Consider the following 22,733-nt stretch of genomic DNA (forward strand, 5'->3'; position numbering starts at 1 on the left):
CATAGCTTCTGATAACTGAACATTCACATATCTGATAATAGTGTTTCATAATAACAAATGCAATTATAGACTTACCATATCTATTTTCTAGAACTTTGTTTGACACTTAAATAAACTCTAGGAGCTAGTTCATAGATTGACTATAATCATTAATATACACTATTGTAGTCAAATTATTAAGTAGAGGTTCTACATCAGATTATCAACTGATGTGTTTTCTTGAAAGTACTCATTAAAAATGAAAAAAAAATTATATATATATATATATATATATATATATATAATATTTGCTTATATGTGCCTTAGTGTCTAGCACTTGGTGAATGAAAAGACGTAGTGAATGAGTTATGTAAATATGTATATAGGTGTAAGGGTTTGTTTAAAGGAATATAGAGTGCAGGGCTTGTTGTTGCATGGCAAGTAGATGAACATAATGTGTGTTTGATGTCCCAATTGGTAGTGAATTGGGTGCTCACAACAATAAGCTATCCATTACTCTTTATTTGGTCATGTTTGTTGTGAAAGATGAATAGGGAGAATGTATATACAAGACTAAGGAACCTGCCATGGATCAAGTTTGTTCTATCAACAACAGATGATGATATAACAATGTCCTCTTCATGTTTGTCTTGTAAATTTCGAGTTTTATTATTTTATATCTTTTTCTTCAGTTGACACTAAGAATACATTTTGTTTCAATTTTGACTCTTAAATTGATGATTGAAATGAGCATGTTAAAATTTTATAATTTAGTGATTATGTGACTCATTGAATGTGAGGTTGATGAGTTTCCTGGAATTGAAAGAAGATGTTCAACCGACTTTCGGAGTGTGCTGGAATTGAAAGATATGCAAGCATAAATGCTCCATGATCTTAATTTAATTTGTATTGGGGGATATTGCCTCGGTTCAATAGGAACCGAGGCGAAAAGTCCTTTGAAAAACAAAATCAAATACCCTACTGCATCGGTTACCTGTGACCGAGGAAAAATCCTACCCTTTTTTGCCTCGGTTGTGAACCGAGACAAAAAGTCTACCCCTTTTTGTCTCGTCTGTATATGTGTCGGTTCAGGAACCGCTGTCTATGGGCTAAAATAACCACTGTCGTTTGCATTAACTGCATTAGCTTCAAACTAGGAAATAGCTTGGTATCTCCTCACCCATTGCTCGTGTTTAGTTGACGTTAAGAAGTGAATATTTTTAAGTAGGTTCTGTAGCTTAAATAAATTCTAAGGGTTTCTTTGAATGGAAAAATGTGTTTTGCATTGGGAAGTTGAGTAGCATCTTGGAGTAGGGGCAACAGTGAATTATAGATCCTTATGTATTTCTTCTGTGGGCATTGAATGATGTTTGGGTCCCACTTTGACTTAAGTTAAAGGTAATTTGCATGTTTCGCGTTAATCCTTGAAAAGTCGGGGTTGTATATAAACTTTAGAAGGGTTAAATATGTTTTTAGTCCCTAAACTATCAAACGAATTTGTTTTTAGTCCCTCTTTCAAACTAGGCTACATTTTGATCCTTCTCCTTAAGGAAAGGATAATTTTTCGTCCTTCAAAATTAACGGCGTTAAAAATGAACTGAAGTGGCTAACGGTGGTGTGCCACGTCATTTTTCTTTTTTGACACCAGTTAATCTTTCTCAGCTCCTCTCCCTCCCTCTCCCTCCGACTCTACCACAGCCACCTCCGATGCCACCTCGAACACCTCCTGCACCACCATCAACCGCGAAACCCTCATGCGCAACCACCCTCCACCACGCTCACCTCCATGGCCAACGTAAAACCTCCATCTTCACTACCCAGAAAACCCCTAAATCGCGTATCAGTTCATCTCCTCCCATCATCACAGAGACCCAAATCAGAAAACTAAAATCACCCAAACCTTCATCGCGATCTCTTCCATCATTAACCTCATTCGCATAAGAATCGCAAACCTGCAAACAACAAGCATTAACAATTTAATAACACTTATTTTCATGCCCGTGACAGAAACTGGCATCAATACTTTAATAAATTGTTTACATGCTTCTGACACAGATAACACCATGCAACCCAAATTGCATTCTGGATTTGTTAATAATTAACAAGAAAGGTACCTGATTCAGAGGAACAGAATGGTGGATCCTTAACCTTTTCTTGTTGGGCTCGATTTCCACTCCTTTTAGCTGCTTTCAACTGCTTGTCATAAATCTCGTACTTCTTATTCATCTCTTTACGACGTTGTTCGTATCCACTCTCAAAATCATCAAAATTTCTACGATAGAAATGAAGTTTCAAATCATTGAGATGAATAATCTCAGTACATACTCTATTGAGAAAATCTCTATCATGTGAGACAACTACCAAAGTTTTCTTCCAATGGGACAAATACTCTTCAAACCAGAGAACAACCCTCAGGTCGAGATTATTTGTGGGTTCATCAAGTAATAATAGCGTTGGTTATAAAAAAGTGCTCGAGCTAAGGAAATTCTCATTCTCCAGCCACCACTGAAGGATTTTGTAGGGCGGCCTTTCATATTCTTTGTAAAACCCAAACCGGCTAATATCTTTGATGTCTGAGCTTCAGCAGCATCAAATCCCATCAATTATAGTTTTTCATATAGCTCTGCTAGCTTTTCTCTCGTATCATCTACTTCATCATCATCTTTGTCTACACTTTCTTCAGCAGCAGAAGCTGCATTCTGAACAGAGGCAACCTCTTGCCGAATAACAGAGGCAACCTCTTGCCGAATTTTAACTAGTTCTTCATTAGCTGAAACAACAGCTTCAAAAGTTGTCTTGTCATCACTAACTACCTCCTGCTCAACTAGAAGGACATCAATATTCTTAGGTACTAGTATCTTCCTCCAAGCAAGAAGTTTCAGCAGTGTGGACTTTCCCTTTCCATTGGGTCCAACCAAACCATAACTCTTCCCATAAGATGTCTTCACTGATGCATTCTTCAAAAGTTCTTTACCACGAGAAGAAACAGAGAAATTTTCTATTGTTATATCTTTCACATTAGCGTCAGCATCATCATCCCCATCAAGCACCGAAGCTTGGCTTCCAATGACCACAGTGAATGCATCATGACCATCCTTAAGAGCCTCCCTCTTTGCCTGCTCAGCAGCATGTGCTGCTAAAAGATCCTTCTTTTCACGCTTTTTCAACTCTTTATCAGCAATAGGCACATCAAGTGGCTTTAAATGAGGCCTTTGCTGCTGACTTCCACGTTTGGATGCATTATTTTTCTCTTCCTCCTGTTCTAGGAGATCATCATCTCCATCATCAGAAGGCGGAAGATCAATACCATCAGTGTATGTAGAAGCTTTTGGAGCAGATTTTGGCTTCGGCTTACTAGAAGTAGAAGAGTTGACATCACAAAGAAACTCCTTGTGGTGGGAGATGATGGCGTTGCCTAGAACACCAATTAGAAAAAAATAATAATCAAACTTCCATGGCAAATTTCAAAACAAGGAAATGGGTTATAATACAAAACACAAACCCAGATGCAACAAACCGTTCTCCAATCAAGATTGAAATATTACCAAACAAAATCTATGATCTTTAATGATGGAAGAGATCGCCATGAAGGTTTGGGTGGTTTTAGTTTTCTGATTTGGGTCTCTGTGGTGGTGGGAGGAGATGAGTTGATACGTGATTTGGGGGTTTTCTGGGCAGTGGAGATAGAGGTTTTACGTTGGCCATGGAGGTGAGCGTGGTGGAGGATGGTTGCACATGGGGGTTTCACGGTTGATGGTGGCCCCGAAGGTGTTCGAGGGTAGAGTCGGAGGGAGAGGGAGGGAGAGGAGTTGAGAAAGATTAACTAGTGTCAGAAAAAAAATGACGTGACACACCACCGTTAGCCACCTTAGCTTATTTTTAACGCCGTTAGTTTTGGAAGACGAAAAATTATGATTTCCTTAAGGAGAAGGATCAAAATGTAGCTTAGTTTGAAAGAGGGACTAAAAACAAATTCGCTTGATAGTTTAGGGACTAAAAACATATTTAACCCAATTTAGAAAAATAAGGATTTTAGAAATAATGTAGTCTTAAGACTTTGGTGTTTTTGTTTGATAATAAGTGTTCTTGAGTGTACATCCTTGTTAGAACATAATTGTTATGTTAATTTCTTTGATTATATTTATATTTTTGCCTAATGCAAATGGGTTTTTTACACTTTATTAATTAGTTGTAAAAATTCAAATAGGGAGTGTAGAAAGTAAAACCATGCAAATAAAATAATATGAAAATTTAATAAAAAGATATTATATAAATATTTCAGAAGATTTAGTTGTTATTGTCTTAAAAAGTGGTTAAGAGAAAATAGAGGATATAATCTTGGGGGTTTAGAGATTAAAAGAGATATTATTATTAGGAAAAGTCATTATTAGATATGGCCAGATATTTTAAAAGATATTTTGAGATATTTTTAATTAAAAGTTATCTTAAGATATTATTGGATGTAATTATATATTATTGATAGACTTATTATAATAAATTAGAATAATAATATTAACATAGAATATATTAGGGACTTATCAGAATTAATTAGGTTAAAGATAAATTTATTTTATTTTATCTATATCTTTTATTAAATTAAATAATTATCATGGTATAGTAGAACCTTGAGATTGATGAGTTAATGTATATTGTGGTGACTATGTGTGAAATGTAATAATTATTGTTATAAGCCTAGTGATTGGTGAGCAATGCATGTTATTGAGAATGTGTATTGACTGGTAATGCGAATATGAAACTGTGTTATCTCCTTGTATTGTTATCAATCATGTGTGAGTTTTTCATATTGTGCTACGTTAAGGATTTCGGGTCTCGAGTAGAGACATAGATTCGAGTGTCACCCTTCCTCCTGTACGAGGACTCGAGAGGGTTAAATGTCTCGTCCAATGACTTCGGCTCGTGCTGAGTATAGTTCACTGATGCACATAGTATCAGTGTTTTTACTCGTTAGTCCTTGAGAAGTTAGGGAGATAGGTATGAAGTTGCGATGGAAGACGACTCGAATCGCCTTGTTGTGCTAAACAGGTTATGATGACAATGCAAGGAAACGACACTGATTTATGAATGGTTTGGTTGTCATGAAATATAACTATATTATTATGTATTTAAAAAATTATTGTTATATATTGTGTGTTATGATATTTCTGGTTGTTAACCTTTGCATGTTGTGGTTGTGGTTTCCACCTGTGATAATCGTTTTTATATGGGAGCATATGATCATGTAGTTAGTTCAAACGCTGTATAGCTCGACGAGTGGAATGAGAGAGGTGGGAAATTTATGGTTGTTTGAATAAACTATTTTATTTGGAATTTATTTTATAATTAAAATGAAATTTTGGTTTATTTTTCTTGAATTGTAAAGACTTGTCGAATTTGAATTTTCGCAATGGTATTATGATTTTAAAAGTTTTAAATTTTCACTCGTAACCGTGACATTCCAAAATTTGGGGTGTTACAAGATAAGTCTGAAGTTGCGATAGAAGACGTCTCGAATCACCTTGTTAATGAGAATAGGTTATGACGTTCCTATTAGTGAGAACAAGTTATGACGACACAGTAGAAGGAAACAACATTGGTTCGTGAATGGTTTGATTGGGATGTAAATGTTCTGATGAAATATGTTTGTACTTTATTATTATGTGTTGAAAATGATTATTGTATATTGTGTGTTATGATATTTCTGGTTGCTCACTCTTGCATGTTGTGGTTGTGGTTTTCACTTATGATGATTGTACTTGTACGGGAGTAGATGACGTTGTAGATAAGACCGGATCGAAGTAGGTGTCGAGAGTTAGGATCTTTTATTTCGGGGTTGATTATTTATTCATCATTTAAAAAATTTTTCAAACTCGATATTTTATTGTAAAATAGATGATCTGAAACTTTCGTTTGAACAAACGATGTTTAAAGTTATGATTTGCTTACGCATTTTAATCGAATAAAGTTTGATTATCTTAAATGAATGTTTTATGGAAATGTTTTGAAATTTTTTTTACACTGTAACATCTCAAAAATTGGGGTGTTACAATCTCAGGGAGGTGAGAAAATCTGATTTAAGCATATGTTGTGATTATTTGCCATTTGGTTTGGCTTATGGTTTGTTTGATTTTATGCATGTTATTAAGTAATATGTATGGATTGGTGGTGTGGATATAAACTATGTTATTTCCTTGTAATTTTGTCGAATGTGTGAGCTTTTATATATTGATACGATAAGAAGGTTGGGTCTAACGTGGAGACAGCGATTCGAGTATCACCCTTTCTCCTACACGAGGAAAGAAAATGGTTGAATGTCTCGCCCAATGGCTTCAACTTGTATTGAATATAGTTCACCGGTGCCCGTGGAATTGGTGTTTTTACTTGTTATTTCTTGAGGAGTCGAGGAGATAGGTCCAAAGTTATGATGGAAGGTGACTCGAATTGTCCTGTTTTACGAAATAGGTTTGTACGACAAAGTTCAAAGAAACGATACGGTATGGGTTATGAGTTGATTATTGTGATGTAATATATGATATAGTCTGTGTTTGATGATATTATATTGTGTCGTATGTTTTTTATATATTTTCTGGTTACTGACCCTTGCCTATTGTGGTTGTGGTTTCATCTGCAATGATCGTACTTGTACAGAAGTAAATGTCGTTGTAAATGAGGCTGGTTTGGAGTAGCACAACGAAAGACAGGGAATATGGTCGAGGTTTTAGCTTTCAAAATTTTTCGTTGTACACTTGATTTAGAGTTTTGTAATAGAGATATTATGTTATTTTATAAATGTTTTGATGAGAACGGTTTTACACATTTTGCGTCGAGTAAGTTTGATTATTTATTTACACGTGGCATCCCATTAAGGGTGTTACAACTAAGAGTGAGTGAAACTCAACACTAGTCAGAGTAACGGTAGTTTCTTGGAGTGCTAGGGATACAAGAGTTGTGAGAAATAGTTACTTGTAATCTGGTTGAAGATTATAGTGGAACCCTCTAGGGTGTTAGAGAAGATTGGACATAGCTTGGTGGAGCGAACTAGTATAAAAACAACTATGTGTTTATTGCTTTATTCTTTCTAAAATCTTTTCTTACACATCCTGCAGTTGCACATTACTTTAACCACTACAAAAGCTCATGTAACTAAACTTCTTTTATTAAGAGCTAGTTTTATCAAAACGCTGCAACAAACATATTTAAACGATTGAAAAGCATTTGCGAAAAAGAACTTATAGTTTGAACTGAATTTTGAAGTCGAGTGTTTAACAACTACATAAACTTTTCAATCATCAACAAAATTGTTAAATTATCTTCTTCGCAACAAGTTTTCTTATTACATTATTCAATCCCTTCTAGTGTTTTTATAGGTACTTCATCCTTGTTCACCAAGTTAGTTGAAACTTTGATCTCTTGGTCAACAAATCCAAAATCATGTTCCACTTTGATCAACATTGGACTTTAACCCTTTGTTGATTTGATTGGTCAAAACCTTATTCTACTTAACCCAAAATACAAAATCCAAAATAAATCCAACACTACTAAATCTATAGTATAAAGCCCAAATAAATGATAGAATACTTGACCCAAAATATAAGAAATAAAGTTATTCATATTCCAATAAAAGTTTCGTAAAGGCTCAAGATGCCTCAAGAAAAATTCAAGCACATTCTCAACACCAATTTTGATTTAATCTCTTAATTTCTATTATAAAATATAAGACATACATTAATGTTTTTTTTTCAACATACACATACCCACACGTCTATATATATATATATATATATATATATATATATATATATATATATATATATATATATATATATAAACATACATTGAAATTTATATTAACACCTATAAATTTATCTTATATATTAACTCAATAAATTACAAATATTATAAACTTATAATATAATACTATTAAATAAAGATAATTAAAATAATTGCGGACACAGGAATTCGATAAGTGTACCATGTGATGGGTGTAGGTAGGTATGAAATTCGTTTCTACCTTAACTTTATTAAAAATAAAAATCAAAACTAATTTCATAGTTTTCAGTATATTTTTATTAAAATTATTAAAAAAATATATGACGCGCTCCCGCCAAAATCACTTGGCGCGCTTGCTCTTCATTACTATAGAATAGTCACAAACATGTTCTCAATGTTACACACTCTCTCACTCTCGGAAGCTCGCCCTAATTCAGATCCGTGCCTTCTCTTCCTCCGCGCTCCAAAACGCAGCGTTTCATCCAACTTCAGGCGAGTGTTGTTCATGAATCCCTCTTCCGTTTGCGAAACCATGTCTTTCTCTTTCAGATCTGAAAATGCAGAATCTGCTTTTTTTTTTCTTATATTCTGTTTCGATTTCTCACCAATTTTTCTTAAGCTATTCCCATTTGGATTTTTAAACCTCCTAAATGCTTCGTTGTGTTTTCCCTCCCATGACTCTTTTTATGGTTAATTTTCTTGGTTCTAGAGGCTACTGCAGTTTTTGTCTTCTGTTCAATCTTTTTTTTTCCGTCTGGCGTGAATTTTATTATTGAAAAAGGATCTTGAAACTGGTGATGAATCCATTCGATTTTTAGGATTAATTTAGCCGTGTGAAATCTGACTTTAGGGTTCATTTCTTAAGATTTGAGTGAATCCGATGGTGGAATGATTTTATAATTTTTGCTTTTTTAGTTTTGGCTGTTCTGTGTGTTATCGCTTCGATTTGAGTATGGCTCCGTTTTTCCTGTTATATGGTGTTTTTGCTTGCTTCGTGGTTCTCATAATGCAGATTTAGTTCTAGGCTTCTGTATTTTTTGCTAGCTGCGGTTTAGTTTATGAAAGGGTGATAGCATTTTTAATAATTGTGTTTCTTTAATGTTGCAATTGATACAGGTTGCGCAAGTGCTTTGGATCTGTACCAGACAAGAAGAAGAAAGTTGTGATATATTGAAACGTGTAATTCAGGTATTTAAATTTTTTTGGAATTATTTGAATCTTTTGCGGTATTATTTTGTTGTAAATCAAAATGAGAAATTACCAACAAGCAATTGTGAAGAAAAGTGTAAATTGGGGTGACCAAAAGCATTATTCTCGATTTACTATTTGCCATTTCCATTATCAGCATTAGAATCTTTTTAAGTAAAAGTGTTTGTTTATCAACCTTATTTCTAACTAAGAAGCCCTATATAGACTGTCCCTCGATGCAGTTGTCAGCAGTTACCCAAGATTTGCATCATCCCACTTGCAATATTTCCAGAATGGTTCTTCTTTTGGTAACTTTTGTAGTCTATGATTTCAAGTCTTCACATAATTTCACCGTCGATGTATTTGAGTAACTTCTTTCTTGACAATCTTCTAGTTGATAACCTCTACGTCGAAAAACTATAAACAGTCGATGGCTTTCACTTTCAGTGATCTTCAGTCATTGAACTTGATTTTTGACAATGTTTTGATTAATAACTATCCTCCCATCTTATTCAATTGTGAATCAATTATTTTAGTCTTCTCCTATTTTAATATTTGTGTTGATTCCTTTGTGTATTTATCCTATCGAAAATTCATCACTGATACAATCTTTTGGATAGTACCACATAAGTAAGCTTAAGGCGTGATTTTAAAATTTGATCGCTAAAAACAGTCATAGTCAGCATTTGTTGTGTTCTATTCCAGGAACAACTAAGCAGTACACGTCGTTTAGATGTTAAGGCCAAAGCTACTTATATACACTTTTGTCTCTTCATTTATTAAGATGCTTTTTATAGATAAAATCGTTAGAGAGACATGAGGTTTCACAGTGGACAAAACCTCATAGATTGACTATATCAATACTAACATGGCAAACATAAAGGTTGAACCGAGTTTTTTAATATTGTTCAAATGTGTTGTGGTCGTGGTCACAATCTTGGTGTCTTTAGATTCCTTGATATTGTGCGGACAAATGCAGCCAATGCGGCAGCAATTGCGGTTGTGTATGCTATATGACCTGGACAGTTTTTGGGGGGCTAAAGAAGATCGATTCACTTTTGATGTTTAAATTCGTTCTTTCAAGGAAAATACTTTTCTCCTTTGTTATTTTGCAAGTACTACCAGTGAGTTGCCTTAAATTGTTTTTCTAAATGTTTGTTTTTACTCTTTCCAGTGTTTTTTATTCTCGATAGATTCAGAGAAAATTGGAAGAAAACTGTGCAAAGATTCTGATTTGTTAGCTGAGCAGTAGAGCAACTTTATGGAGCTACGGGGTTGTGGTTATCTTCATTTCATTCTGGCAATTAAAGGTGGTTTAGTTTCAAAAGTCCCTAATGTTGCTCGTGGACAACCAAAACTTAAATTTAAAAATATTACAGACATATATGATGATGGCTTATTGTCTCATAATGATGATGTAATGGCTGAAAGATCATGCTATGGTGAAATTGAGGAAACCAATGTGAAAACCAATCGTGATGCGTCAGAATGTAATGTCAATGATGATGATGATGGTCAGAGAATCTGTAACTTGGATGATAACGACTTTGACGATATCACCCTAAGCCAAATTAAAGAAAGTTGCGAAGCCAGGAAGAGAAAACGCTCACAAGGTCTGAAGTCTTCTATAAGAAAGATAAAAATTGAAGATTCATTCCTGGATGACTACGGTGAGGAGCAAATGGAAGCTGATGATGATTCTGATTTCATGGAGACTCTCAGTAACTGGAAATCTAAACTGTCAAATAATATGAAGGCAAAGAAGAAAAGGTGCTTCAAAAAAACAATCTCTACTTATACCCAAGAGGTTATGCCAGTTGTCAAATCTGAAGAGATCTTAGACAGTCAAGATTTCACACCCACTAGTGAAGAGATCCAACACGGTCAAGATTTCCCACCCTCTATCGAAGAGATCCTAGACTGTCAAGAGTTCTCAACCTCTATGGAAGAGATCCGAGTATGTCAAGATTTCTCACCCTCCTGCGAGGAGATCCAAGACGGTCAAGAGTTCACACCCTCCAGTGAAGAGATTGATAACAATAAAGAGATCCTATCCTTCAATGGAGATTCGGCTGCCCTTGTTGAAGTGAAATCTGAGGTTCCTGAAACTGACTTTTTTGGTGGGCCAGATGACTATTCTATTGTGGAAGTACAAGAAGCGGAGATAATCTATGAATGGAATTTGGAGAGTGAATTGAAAAATGAGCGGCAAAGGTGTATTGATTTTCTTCCATTACGAATGGTGGGTCCATTTAACATGGATGTTGTGAGAAGAAATTATCAACTAAGCAATGAGCAGTTTCCGGACATGCCTGCAATAGAATTCAAAAGTGAAGAGTGTATGGTTCATCCAGATCTCGATTACATCGCCCCACAAGTAATCTCTATGGTTGAAGATGAAATCCTTCATATTCATGACAGTCAACCGGATGGTGACACTGACACTGCAGTCACCCTGCGTAATGTGGCTACTCATAAAGATCTTGATTACCTGGGTGTAGATTTTAAAGATGATAACACTCTTCTCGGTGACTGCAGTAATAATGAATTTACTCCTGGTGCTGAGGATCAGGTAGACGTAGAGACCAGTCCTACTATGGAATATGAGGAAATACAATCATTTGCTGCTGTAAACAATGAATGTAATGGTAGTTCAAAGCTGCATCATCCTGAAAGGCTATTATCAACAAGAAAGGTACAAATATCATCAATAAATTTATATGACTTGATTTATTTTATTGCTTCCTCTCATTAGTTGATTTCTCTACAGGAAATTTCACCATCTTCTCTGGAAAAGCACTGTAAAGCTGTGAAGACTAATGATTTGAATCGTAAAAACAAATTGAGTATGTCATTTAATTACACCATCTTCTTTATTATGCTGTGATCTGGATTCATCAACAATTACATATTTAAATCCGCCAACCTTTATTTGTTACAAACTATGAACTCAACAATCATGGAAAGAAATATGGATTTTGAGAAATTAGAGGTTTGTTGAAAAAGATAAAAATGTGGTTTTATAGATATAGGCTGTATTAAAAGTATCATAACATGGGAAAGCTAAACCATGATGTGGTTGTTGTGGCAGTCTGACTAATGTTTGAAATCAAGCTCATCGAATCGATTCAAATCATGGTTGTGAAAATATATTTTAAATCTTGAATCTTAATTTTGTATAGATTCGTAAGATCTAGGTATAGTGAAAGTTATTCCAAATATATCATAGATTATGTATAGTGCTCAATGTAAGCAATGCAAACTACAAATATGGACCAAACATGTATAAAAAAAGTAAAACAATTAGGTATATTAAGTTTGTGAGTTCCTTATTTTAGAAGAATGGAAACCAAACAGTTAAATTACTAGATAGAATACATACATTGAACGAGTGAATGACAAATAAATACATGTGTTCTTCCAAATTTCTTTCCATTCAAATATTCAGAGCTCGCCTTACTTCTTTTGTTTCTTTCTTAAGAATTGGTAAAAAAGTGAAAAACAATGAATTGTTGAAGTATCAATGACAAATTATATAGATTCATTCATGTATTGTAACATACGAAGTCATTTAAGATTCATCTTAACATACGAATCGGTAGAATAGCTAAAATGTATTGCATTGTAAGATTTAAATCGTTAATTATAATATTTTGATAGGATATGTAATGTATTAAATAGTATGTAGACAGTTTTTAGATAGTTTGGCAAAAATAAGACAGAAGTTAGTATGAAGTAGTTAGGGGTAGTTATTAGGAGTTTAAACCGCGGTTAAGGGAAGTTTCAATTAGTAGTTAGGCAATTTTTGTCTTTTAAGGAGGGGGTGTTGTAGATTTTGTTGTTGAGTGTTTTATTTCTGAACATGAATTGTCCTGTGTAGAAGGGAATGTTTTCCCTTGGATGTTGTTGAATGTTCTGTATTTTTCATTCAATAAATTGTTGCCTCATAGTGAGGTTTCTTGTCTCTGTTTGTGATTGTTTATTTTGAGATAGAATTTAGCTTTCTTGTCACCAAGAAATCTAACAAATTGGTCTAACTTGCCGGATCAATGAGGAAAAGCATGGAAGAAAGCTTCAATACTTTGGAGAGGGGGACTAGCGAACTAGAAAAGGCGAGGGCATGACATCAAGAGATGAGAAAAAGTTTCCAAAAATTAGAAGAAATGATACAGGAATGTAATAGGATTCTGAATGTCCTGATTCATATTAGGGACTCTAAATGAGGGGAGAAATCACTTGATAGAGCAAGAAAGGGAGGGAGAGAGGAATTTCTTCATGACATCAAGAAAGCCAAGAAACCCTCAAATGAAGGAGACAATTCCATCAATTGAGAGAAGAAAAAAGAGAAGGATATCAATGAAGAGAAAGGTGGAGACCAAGATTGTGATGGGAATGTTGTGACTCTTGCTTCTCAGAATGAAGTTGTTTTAATGGGGACAGTGTGGTAGGTCTTGGTGAATATGTCAAAACAGTGAAGGAGGGTAAAGACAGAGGAAAGAAAGCCGAATGTGGTGAGAACATTGTAACCATTATTTATGGGAGTAAAGTAAAAGATGAGGTTGTTTTGAGTGTAGATGGTTCAAAGGTAGTTGGTGTTGGGATAGAAAATGTTTTTGAAGTCCAGATCATAGGAACAATAGTAGTACACCTAACCATCAATAATATGGGAAAAAATGCAGTCAAGGGGTTCAAGACCTGGCAACAGAAATCTCATAACCTCTCTTGGGAAGATCTTGCAACACCTCAACTAAGGATAGTTGAAGGGAACAAGGGAAACATGTTATTTCAGATTTTGGTAGCAGTAACACAGATTGGGAGTGTGGAAATTTTAAATGAGAGGATGACAACAATAACAAGGACAGGGAGGGAGGAAAAAGTCATCCAAGAATTCAAGATATTGGTGTTTCTAGTAAACCCAACATAAAAAAACCAGTTGGGGGAGTATTTCTTGACAAAGTGGCAGGCCTTATGCAGGAAGGACAAGAGAGTTGTACGATCTCACTTTTGTCTTGGGTTACCTATCGGTTATGCAAATCGATTGCTAGCAAACTCCAGTAATAAACTTGTTGATTTTGGAAACCGAGTCAGATTATTTATTAAGCATCTATTTGTAAAAGATTATGTTGTCAAAGTTAGATCTTTGCAGATTCAAGGATTAATCCAACAGGTGAAAGGAAGCCTTGAGGCAGTTGCATGGGAAGTTGTCGCATCGCAACTATTAAGGACCATTTTTTAGATTACAACATTGGGGACAAGGTTGTTTTGCATCGGCGAATAATGATATATGTAATGTAGTAGACAGTTTTTAGATAGTTTGGCAACAATAAAAAATAGAAGTTAGTATGAAGTGGTTAGGGGTAGTTACAAGGAGTTTAAACAACAGTTAGGGGAAGTTTTAAATAGTAGTTAGGCAAATATTTTCTTTTAAGGAGGGGGTGTTCTAGTTCTGGTTGTTGAGTATTTTATTTCTGAACAGGGACTTTCTTATGTAGAAGAGAATCTTTTCCCTTTGATGTTGTTGAATGTTTTCTGTATTTCTCATTCAATAAACTGCTGCCTCACAGTGAGGTTTCTTGTCTCTGTTTTTGATTGTTTATTTTGAGATAGAATTTAGGTTTCTTGTCACCAAGAAACCTAACTTATTCTCTGATAAACTATGTTTGAAACAAGCAATATTTCTAACTTTGATCCACTAACTTATAGTTAAAATCTTAATGAAATAAATTAGGCTTTTATTTCATGAGTAAAAGTAATTTCATACGACTCTGCTGAACTCATTTCTCAATTTTCCCTCTATCAAATTTCAAATGTAACTTGTTTCTATGAAAACTGCAACGAATTTCTGTTTTGATATCTAATTTCTTGTTATAATGCATACATAATTATTTTGTTTCATTTCAGTACCTTGACATTTTACCTAAATTTATTTTTACTTATATTGGGTTACAATGATCTCAGAATGCAAGGGACGACAAAAATACTTTTCTGAGCAGACTGATAATCGTACAGCTGAAGGGTGTGATGATATCACAGGCGCTCGATTTAGTGACATCCCTAACAAAATTAGTGTTATTCCTAGGACTAAAAGAGTTTCCCATCCTAAAGGAATTTCCAAGATCCCTCATTCTTCTCGCCAAGCCACCCGCCTAGGTTGCAGTTCTGTACAAAGCTGCTCAAAGAGTGCAATTGCATTTACACAGCAACAAATGCATGATGCAGAATGTCTTACCAAGAAACTGACAAAGGAATTGAAGTCAATGAAGGACATTGTGGATGACATGTTACGATCTGAATTCTGTCTGAATACGTCTTTGAGGCATAAAGTAAATGAGGTATGATTACCGCAATCCTATTAATAGTGAATATTACTTTCTGCAGTAGAAATAGTGATAATTTGATTGAAGCCTGCTAGGCTCAACTCAATCCGAACCTTTTTTATTGGGTTCGGTGATGGGGTTGCTCAAACCCAACCCAACGTAATCCATGTTGGAATCAAAATAATTCTATTATTGATAAACTTGATGATTTTCTGGAAAATCCAGAATATACAAACACAATACTCAAACTCTCAACCTCACAATACTATAGAATTACAATCCCTCTTCAACACTGCCAACTTCCGTGGCTTCCCTCTCTTCCTACACACTTTCTTTTTGCAAACTCACTTTTCTTCTGCACCACACACACCCACACTAATGCTCTTTCTTTTTATTAACGAGTGTGTATTTCCAATGATACTAACACCACATTTATAGTTCCTTCCAGAGCAGCCATAATAGTTAAACACATGGGCAACTAATTTTAATATTTAGGAAAGTAGACAAAAGGAAATTGGCTAGTGGCACTTTTGGATGGTGCAGCAAAACTTTCATTTTGCTTTCATATGTCACGGCCGCCCATTTACTAGCAAGGTAGGGCCATTTCAAGTTTATCTAACAAAACTCCCCCGTAAACTTTAAATGGGTCTTCGGTCTTTCATCCCACATCGAATTTACTTCTTCCATTAATACTTGGATTTTTCAGTTTCTTCATGGCTAACATCTCCTTTGCTTCAGTCGTTTTCTTCTTGACCTTGGTTGTCTCCTTCTTGACCATGTTTGACTTATCACTAATTGGATTCCTATCTACATCTTCATCTTTTCTTTTTTTCAAATTTTTCTCCGATCGTAGTCCGTTGTTTTCCTTTGTTGTTTCTTCAAGTTGCTTCGTCATCTCCTTTTTGTCACGAAAGATATCATCTCCCAGGTGATCAAATTCATTGTGCTTCTCTGTAGTATCCTGATCCAACATCTTTAGTTGCTTCAATGATACCTGTAGTTCTAACATAGCACTTTCCGCGGCAACACGCCCTTGACGTTCCCGATCCAGCTCTGCAAGAACCTCTTGAAATTTTCCTACAGAAACATAATCTAAGTTTCCTACCTTCTCTGATGGACTTTCCGGACTCTCCAGCTGCTCCTCTGCACTGTCTGTTAAGATCTTTACTGAACTTACCATCGAGCTCTCTGTTGAGCTATCCACCACACTCTCTGCATGCTCCTTCGAGCTATATAAACTCACCAAATATCTTTCTGGACTGTCTGATCTCCATGACTTTGCATAATTCGGATGCGACTCGGCATCCGATCTCCACACCTCATCACACCTCAGACGCTCCTTGTCATCCGATTTCCACATTTTCACATAACTTGGATGCAGTTCAGCATCCGATCTCCAACTCCTTAACGCAGTGTCCGGGCTCCTCCTCGGCAACGCTGCATCTGGGCTCCTTGTCATCAACAAAATTCCTAACTCTTCACTTTCTTTTTCCGCTTCCTCTGTATGGAGATTCATCTCCTCCTTTTTCTCAGCCCTACAATATTTTGCTATATGACCGGGCTTACCACAATTATAGCATTCAGCCGATCTACAGTCATATGCATAATGGCCGTGCTTACCACATCTAAAGCACTCTACACTTGACCGATCTCCTCGGCCTTTCCATTGTCCTCGGCCACGCCAATTCTGCCAACCGGTTTGCTCTTCCTCATCTTCATAATCACTTTGGCCTTGACCTCTTCGTCCTTGGCCTCTTCCTCCAGGATCACCTCGGCCTTGAGTGTTCCGAGCTCCTCTCCTCAGATCAAACTTTGCCTGAAGTGCCTGATCAAGTGGCTGATACAACTTTCTTCTCCGTTGTTCGTGCGCCTCCAAAGATCCTGCAAGCTCTTCAACCGAGAGTTTTGACAAGTCCTTTGACTCTTCAATGGCACACACAATGCTCTCAAAATCATCTGTTAACGATCTCAGAATTTTCTCCACAACCCGACTGGCTGGTAACTCCTCTCCGTTTCTACAGATTTGATTTGCCACTGCTTCCACCCGAGATATATACTCGGTTACTCTTTCTTTTTCCTCCATTTTCAAACTTTCAAACTCGCCTCTGAGAGTTTGGAGCCTGACTTGCTTGACTCGGTTGTCACCTTTGTATACTTTCTCCAGAATCTGCCACGCTTCTTTTGAAGATTTTGCATTTACTATCTTCTCAAAGCCAGATTCATCCACAGCTCGGTACAATATGTATAGAGCTGATTTATCCTTCACACGCGTTTTCTTCAACGCTGCAAGTTGGGCAACCGTCTGTGCTTCGTCATCTGTGGGTTCTTCGTACCCACTCTCCACTACATCCCATACGTCTTGGGATCCAAGAAGAGCTCTCATCTGCACACTCCAATTATCAAAGTTGACTTTCTTTGTCAATTGAGGAAGGGACACATTGTTTGCAAGGTTTGCCATTTCTCACTCTCTTTTTTTTATTTCTCGGACACTCAAGTTCTCACAGCTCTGATACCAATTTGTTGGAATCAAAATAATTCTATTATTGATAAACTTGATGATTTTCTGGAAAATCCAGAATATACAAACACAATACTCAAACTCTCAACCTCACAATACTATAGAATTACAATCCCTCTTCAACACTGCCAACTTCCGTGGCTTCCCTCTCTTCCTACACACTTTCTTTTTGCAAACTCACTTTTCTTCTGCACCACACACACCCACACTAATGCTCTTTCTTTTTATTAACGAGTGTGTATTTCCAATGATACTAACACCACATTTATAGTTCCTTCCAGAGCAGCCATAATAGTTAAACACATGGGCAACTAATTTTAATATTTAGGAAAGTAGACAAAAGGAAATTGGCTAGTGGCACTTTTGGATGGTGCAGCAAAACTTTCATTTTGCTTTCATATGTCACGGCCGCCCATTTACTAGCAAGGTAGGGCCATTTCAAGTTTATCTAACAATCCATGCATACCCCTACTGATGGCTATAGCTCTTCTGTTCCTGGTTAAAAGCCAAAATGAAAAGTGTTGCTAACTTCTAGTAATTTCAAAATTTCTAGTGGAATTATGTATTAAATTGATAAATTGATAAATTTTCAGGCAAGAGTGGCTGTCAAGAATGCAACAAGAGCTGAAGAAGCTGCAAAACGATGCCTGGCCTTCATGTCAAGGGATTGCAGCCGTTTCTGTAAAATAATGGTTTGCTCATCTCCTTCGTTACTATTGAAGCTGTTAAATTTGATAAGTTTTTATAGTTTTCTTTTTCTTTTTTCCTCTTTCGTGTGTGGCTAATTACTGCTCTTGATAAATTCAGAAATTATCTGATGAGGGTCCAGCTACTCAAGATGTAGTGCGTAAAGAGAGGAAAAAAATAGCCTTTGCGGATGAAGCAGGTGGAAGGCTTTGCCAGGTTAAGTTCTATGAGGATGATGGGGTATCTTTGTCAGAGTCTAATTGAAAGAGAATCTTACTCTAATAGCATGTCATTTCTGTAAATTCTGAATCTTCGATGCCGTTTCACTGTATTAGTTCGTTCTAGAAATAGGTGTTGGTTCCTACTTATGTCTGAAGTTAATTCCATTGATATCGCCTGTAACAAGGGGAGAGTTTAATCAAATTTTCAACCAGAGACTTGTTATGTGGGCGGAATTTGAGTGAACATACTTTAGATCAAACTTGTAATTGTAATTTTAACTCCTTCAAATTGAAATTAGTTAGCATTTTAAATAAAATTACGAATTTCATTTAGTCGATGAGTGAAGAAATAAGAGATGCTGATTGGAAGTGTTGGCTAAGTTTATTTTTATTTATATTCAATCTAGAATCAAAAGCAAAAAAAATGACATATGCAAGTTATAGCCTTGTTTAGAGGAGGTTTCTGTTTTTAGAAGAGAGCACATGATTATTGCTATCCTGTGTAGGAGGGAACATTGTCCCTAGAAACTTTGTACTAGAGTATTTTCAATGTTCTTGGAGTGTGTGATACCCTTTTCCGCGTGTGAGAGTTTATAAACAGGTTTCTTTTATTAAGAAATCTAACATTTTTAGTTCGACCTATCGGATCTAGAAGAGGAAGAATCATGGAAGGTAGAATGAATGCATTGAATGATGGGCTAGCGAACATGATAAGGCTATTACGGAATTGAGAGACAATATTCAAGAAATTAAAGAAATGTTGCAGAAGTCCAATAATCACGAAAAGGACTTAGAAGAAAGTGAGAATTCTACTAACAGAGGAAGAAAGGGGAAGAAAGAAGAACAAATTGAAGAATCTAAGTGGAAAGAGGAGGAAATTCAAAAGTATTAGATGAAAAGGGTGAAATTATCCACTTTTGAAAGGGTCGATCCTATGAAGTTCTTAAGAAGGTAAAGAATTCTTCTTAGGAGGATTTGACAAAGATACTCATCAACTTAGGAAAAAAAGTTTTGCCTTCGAAAAATTGGCAACTTTAAGACAGAATAGGGGAATGAGAGAATATGTTCAAGAATTTGAGGTGTTATAGTGTTGCAAATTTCAGAACTTGATAGGATATAAGGTGATAGGTTATAATGGGTTTAGGAAATGAGGGCAGTTGGAAGGGAAGAGTTGTTTGACAGTTAGTTAGTTAGTTAGTTAGTTAGTTAGTTAGTGAGAAGGGGAAGGGAGTTTATAAATAGAGTGTGTGTTTTGTATAGGGGTAGTTAGTCATTTTGTACATTTGGTGCAGACTCGATAATCGTTCCAGTGGAGGGAGAGGCTTCTTTGGGGGTGATTCTTTGTACATTGTTTCACTCATATATCACTAATATACATACTGTTTTGTGTCTTTTCGTGTGTGCTTGAGAGTTGAGGAGTGTTGATCGGTTTCTTGACAAAAGAAACCTATCAAGATTGGTCCGACCTACCTGATCCCTTGGAGAGGAGAACATGATGGAAGGAAGAATCAATACTGTGGAAAGGTGGGCCAACGTACAAAAAAGAGTACTAGCAGAATGTAGAAGAAATATCCAAGAAATAAAAGAAATGATATTGGAAGACCAAAATCAAGAAAGGGACTCAAAAGGAAGGGAGAAAACTCTTGACAAAGCAAGAAAGGGAGGGAAAGAGGAATTTTTGCAAGACAACAAGAAAGGAAAGAAAGAAGTAAAGAAGGGTAGGGATGCTGCGAAAGGCAGTCTGCACAACATTAAGAAAGCCAAGAAATTCTGTGAAGGAGAGTATTTTGCTAATGATGAAGAAAAGAAGGAAGAGAGACATCTACAAGGAACTCAAAGATGGAGAAGAACTACCCAAGAAACAAAAGAAATGATGCAGAATATCAAGATTCAGATTAAGGGCTCAACAAGAAGTGATGAATCTGTCATGAAAGGAAAGAAAGATGGTTCAGAGGACGAGCTGGAGGAAGACAGGGGCAAAGGGCAACAAAAATGGAGGAAGCAGGTAGAATTGCCTACTTTTGAGGGGATTGATCCAAAGGGATGGATATCCAAACCAGAGAAAGTTTTTTAGATCCAAAACATGGCAGCAAGGGAAAAATTAAGATTGGCCTACACTAGCATGAAGGGAGGTGCAATCTGTTGGCTCAGGGTTTGGAAAAATAAAACCAAGAACCCTTCTTGAAAAGGGTTGACAAAGGCGTTGATAAGGAGGTTCAGAGAAGAAGATAGAGGTTCTGTCTTTAAGAAGTTAGCCCAAACTACAGAAATCACAAAAGTTGTTGCTCAGAAAGTTGTTGGTGTTGCTACCCAGGGAGTGGCAAAAGCTGTTGTTTCTGGGAAGGAAATATCAGTGCAGAAGACAAAAACTGTGATGGAGACATTGTTAGTGTTGTTGCCCAAGAAGTGGCAAAAGCTACTGTTTCTAGGAGAGATAATGGGGTAGGTTGGGATGTGTATCTCAAAATAGTGAAGAAAGAGGAAAGAAAGCAGAATATGGTGGGAATAGGGTGACTATTATGGCTGGAAATAAAGTAGAAGATGCAACTGTCTTGAGTGGGGAAAAATATGGTTGTCATAAACATATAAAACACTAGAAGACCAATGACATAGATATTTCTTTGTAGGGCTGCAATTTAACATTTAGAGGAAAAAGTTAGCTCAACATGATGATGATGAAGGAATTGGATAGTCAGATCAACAAGTTCTTTCCTTTTTAGGTTCTAGGATGAACAAATTTGGGCAAGGAGAGGGCTTCGCCAGTACTGCTGCTATAAAAGTACAAAAAAGGATTTAGGGTGGAAGAAGAGAAAAGAATTCTTGATCATTCATCAGAAAAGAGTTAAAATCCAGACCCATGTAAGTGGTCACCAGGTCAGAAGGAAATATAGAACAATCACAGGGTCCATGGGAATTCTGGAAAAAAAGCAATTCTTAAAGGAGTCAACAATTCTTTCATATAGACCACCACCCAAGCCTCCAAACCTGAATTGGAGGGCAGCAGCCAGTGGGTTCCCTTCCTATGATGAAGAAGAGCCATGGGAACAAGCATTACTATACCAACCTTGACGACAAGATTGTTTTGCAGTAGGGTGTAATGATAGGATATAAGGTGATAGGTTATAATGGGTTTAGAAAATGAGGGTAGTTAGGAGGGAAGAATTGTTTGACAATTAGTTAGTGGAAAGGGGAAGGCAGTTTATAAATAGAGTGTGTGTTTTGTACACGAGTAGTTAGTCATTTTGTACATTTGGTGCAGACTGGATAATTGTTCCAGTGGAGGGAGAGAGGCTTCCTTGGGGGTGATTCTTTGTACATTGTTTCACTCATATATCAATAATATACATACTGGTTTGTGTCTTTTCGTGTGTGCTCGAGAGTTGAGGAGTGTTGATCGGTTTCTTGACAAAAAAACCTATCAGAACTGTTAGAAGAATAACTTTTGAGATATTTTTTATGGGTCAACAAAGTGAAATCGAAAGTCAAATTAGGTCTCATAATCCCAAGGACTTGATTAGGACAATTGGAAATAGCAAAAGATGTGGAAGATGTGATGAAAGAATCAAGAATGGCAGGAACTGCATTATGAAATAAGAATTCCTCATTTCAATATCAAGGAGGAATGGGAACACTATCTAAAACAAAAACTTTCAAAAGAATGAGAAAATCTATAGGGACAACAACATTAGTACAGTCAGAAGAGAGGGAAGAGGGACCTCGGTTGGCTCCAAGATTGGAAGAAATTTGGTAGGGGAAGTTAGGAGCAGAGTAGTATGCAATCTCCCGTATCTGAAGTACATTAGAAGGAGGTGTTTCCTTTGTGGGGGAGCTTACAACCTTGGACACTTATGCCCAAAGAAGAATATATGAGTCCTAATAATGGCTGAAGATGAGGAGGCAGGCGAAACGAGAGAAGAGGAAGAAATGGAGCCGAAACAGATGGAATTGTCATTGTTTTCAATAAGGGTACTGACTCAAACCAACACAATGAAATTACAAGGATGGGTGAACAAGAAGAAGGTTTTGATTTTAGTTGATAGTGGAGCAAACTATAGT

At 36.2% G+C, this 22,733-nt stretch overlaps 2 protein-coding genes and 1 pseudogene across 3 annotated transcripts; 2 read left to right on the forward strand and 1 right to left on the reverse strand.

Annotated features, from left to right (window-relative positions):
• Window positions 1-1,627: 1,627 nt before the first annotated feature.
• On the reverse strand, window positions 1,628-8,280 carry LOC108346613 (ABC transporter F family member 4-like; annotated as a pseudogene).
• On the forward strand, window positions 8,151-18,994 carry LOC108346244 (uncharacterized). Of its 2 annotated transcripts, XM_017585266.2 has the most exons (7): window positions 8,151-8,238; window positions 8,863-8,934; window positions 10,109-11,629; window positions 11,705-11,780; window positions 14,893-15,266; window positions 18,363-18,461; window positions 18,577-18,994. In XM_017585266.2, exons 3-7 carry the CDS (start codon window positions 10,196-10,198, stop codon window positions 18,718-18,720), a joined length of 2,127 nt encoding a protein of 708 aa, XP_017440755.1. In that variant the 5' UTR covers window positions 8,151-8,238; window positions 8,863-8,934; window positions 10,109-10,195; the 3' UTR covers window positions 18,721-18,994. The 2 variants fall into 2 exon arrangements, with proteins under 2 accessions (XP_017440755.1, XP_017440756.1); XM_017585267.2 differs by lacking the exon at window positions 8,151-8,238 and having other exon boundaries at window positions 8,860-8,934; window positions 10,128-11,629.
• A 1,271-nt stretch (window positions 18,995-20,265) lies between these two features.
• Window positions 20,266-20,751, forward strand: LOC128193913 (uncharacterized). Its single transcript, XM_052868107.1, has one exon. It carries the CDS (start codon window positions 20,266-20,268, stop codon window positions 20,749-20,751), a length of 486 nt encoding a protein of 161 aa, XP_052724067.1.
• Window positions 20,752-22,733: the final 1,982 nt, after the last annotated feature.

This window comes from Vigna angularis, chromosome 9 (genome assembly GCF_016808095.1).
Source record: "Vigna angularis cultivar LongXiaoDou No.4 chromosome 9, ASM1680809v1, whole genome shotgun sequence".
In the NCBI taxonomy this organism is placed as follows: domain Eukaryota; kingdom Viridiplantae; phylum Streptophyta; class Magnoliopsida; order Fabales; family Fabaceae; genus Vigna; species Vigna angularis.

Excerpts from the sequence above, each read along its gene's own strand:
- LOC108346244 (XM_017585266.2), top strand. The coding sequence starts at position 10,196 with ATGGAGCTACGGGGTTGTGGTTATCTTCATTTCATTCTGGCAATTAAA. Across the intron at positions 11,630-11,704 it reads GGCTATTATCAACAAGAAAG|GAAATTTCACCATCTTCTCT; the intron begins GTACAAATATCA and ends ATTTCTCTACAG. Across the intron at positions 15,267-18,362 it reads TGAGGCATAAAGTAAATGAG|GCAAGAGTGGCTGTCAAGAA; the intron begins GTATGATTACCG and ends ATAAATTTTCAG.
- LOC128193913 (XM_052868107.1), top strand. The coding sequence starts at position 20,266 with ATGATATTGGAAGACCAAAATCAAGAAAGGGACTCAAAAGGAAGGGAG.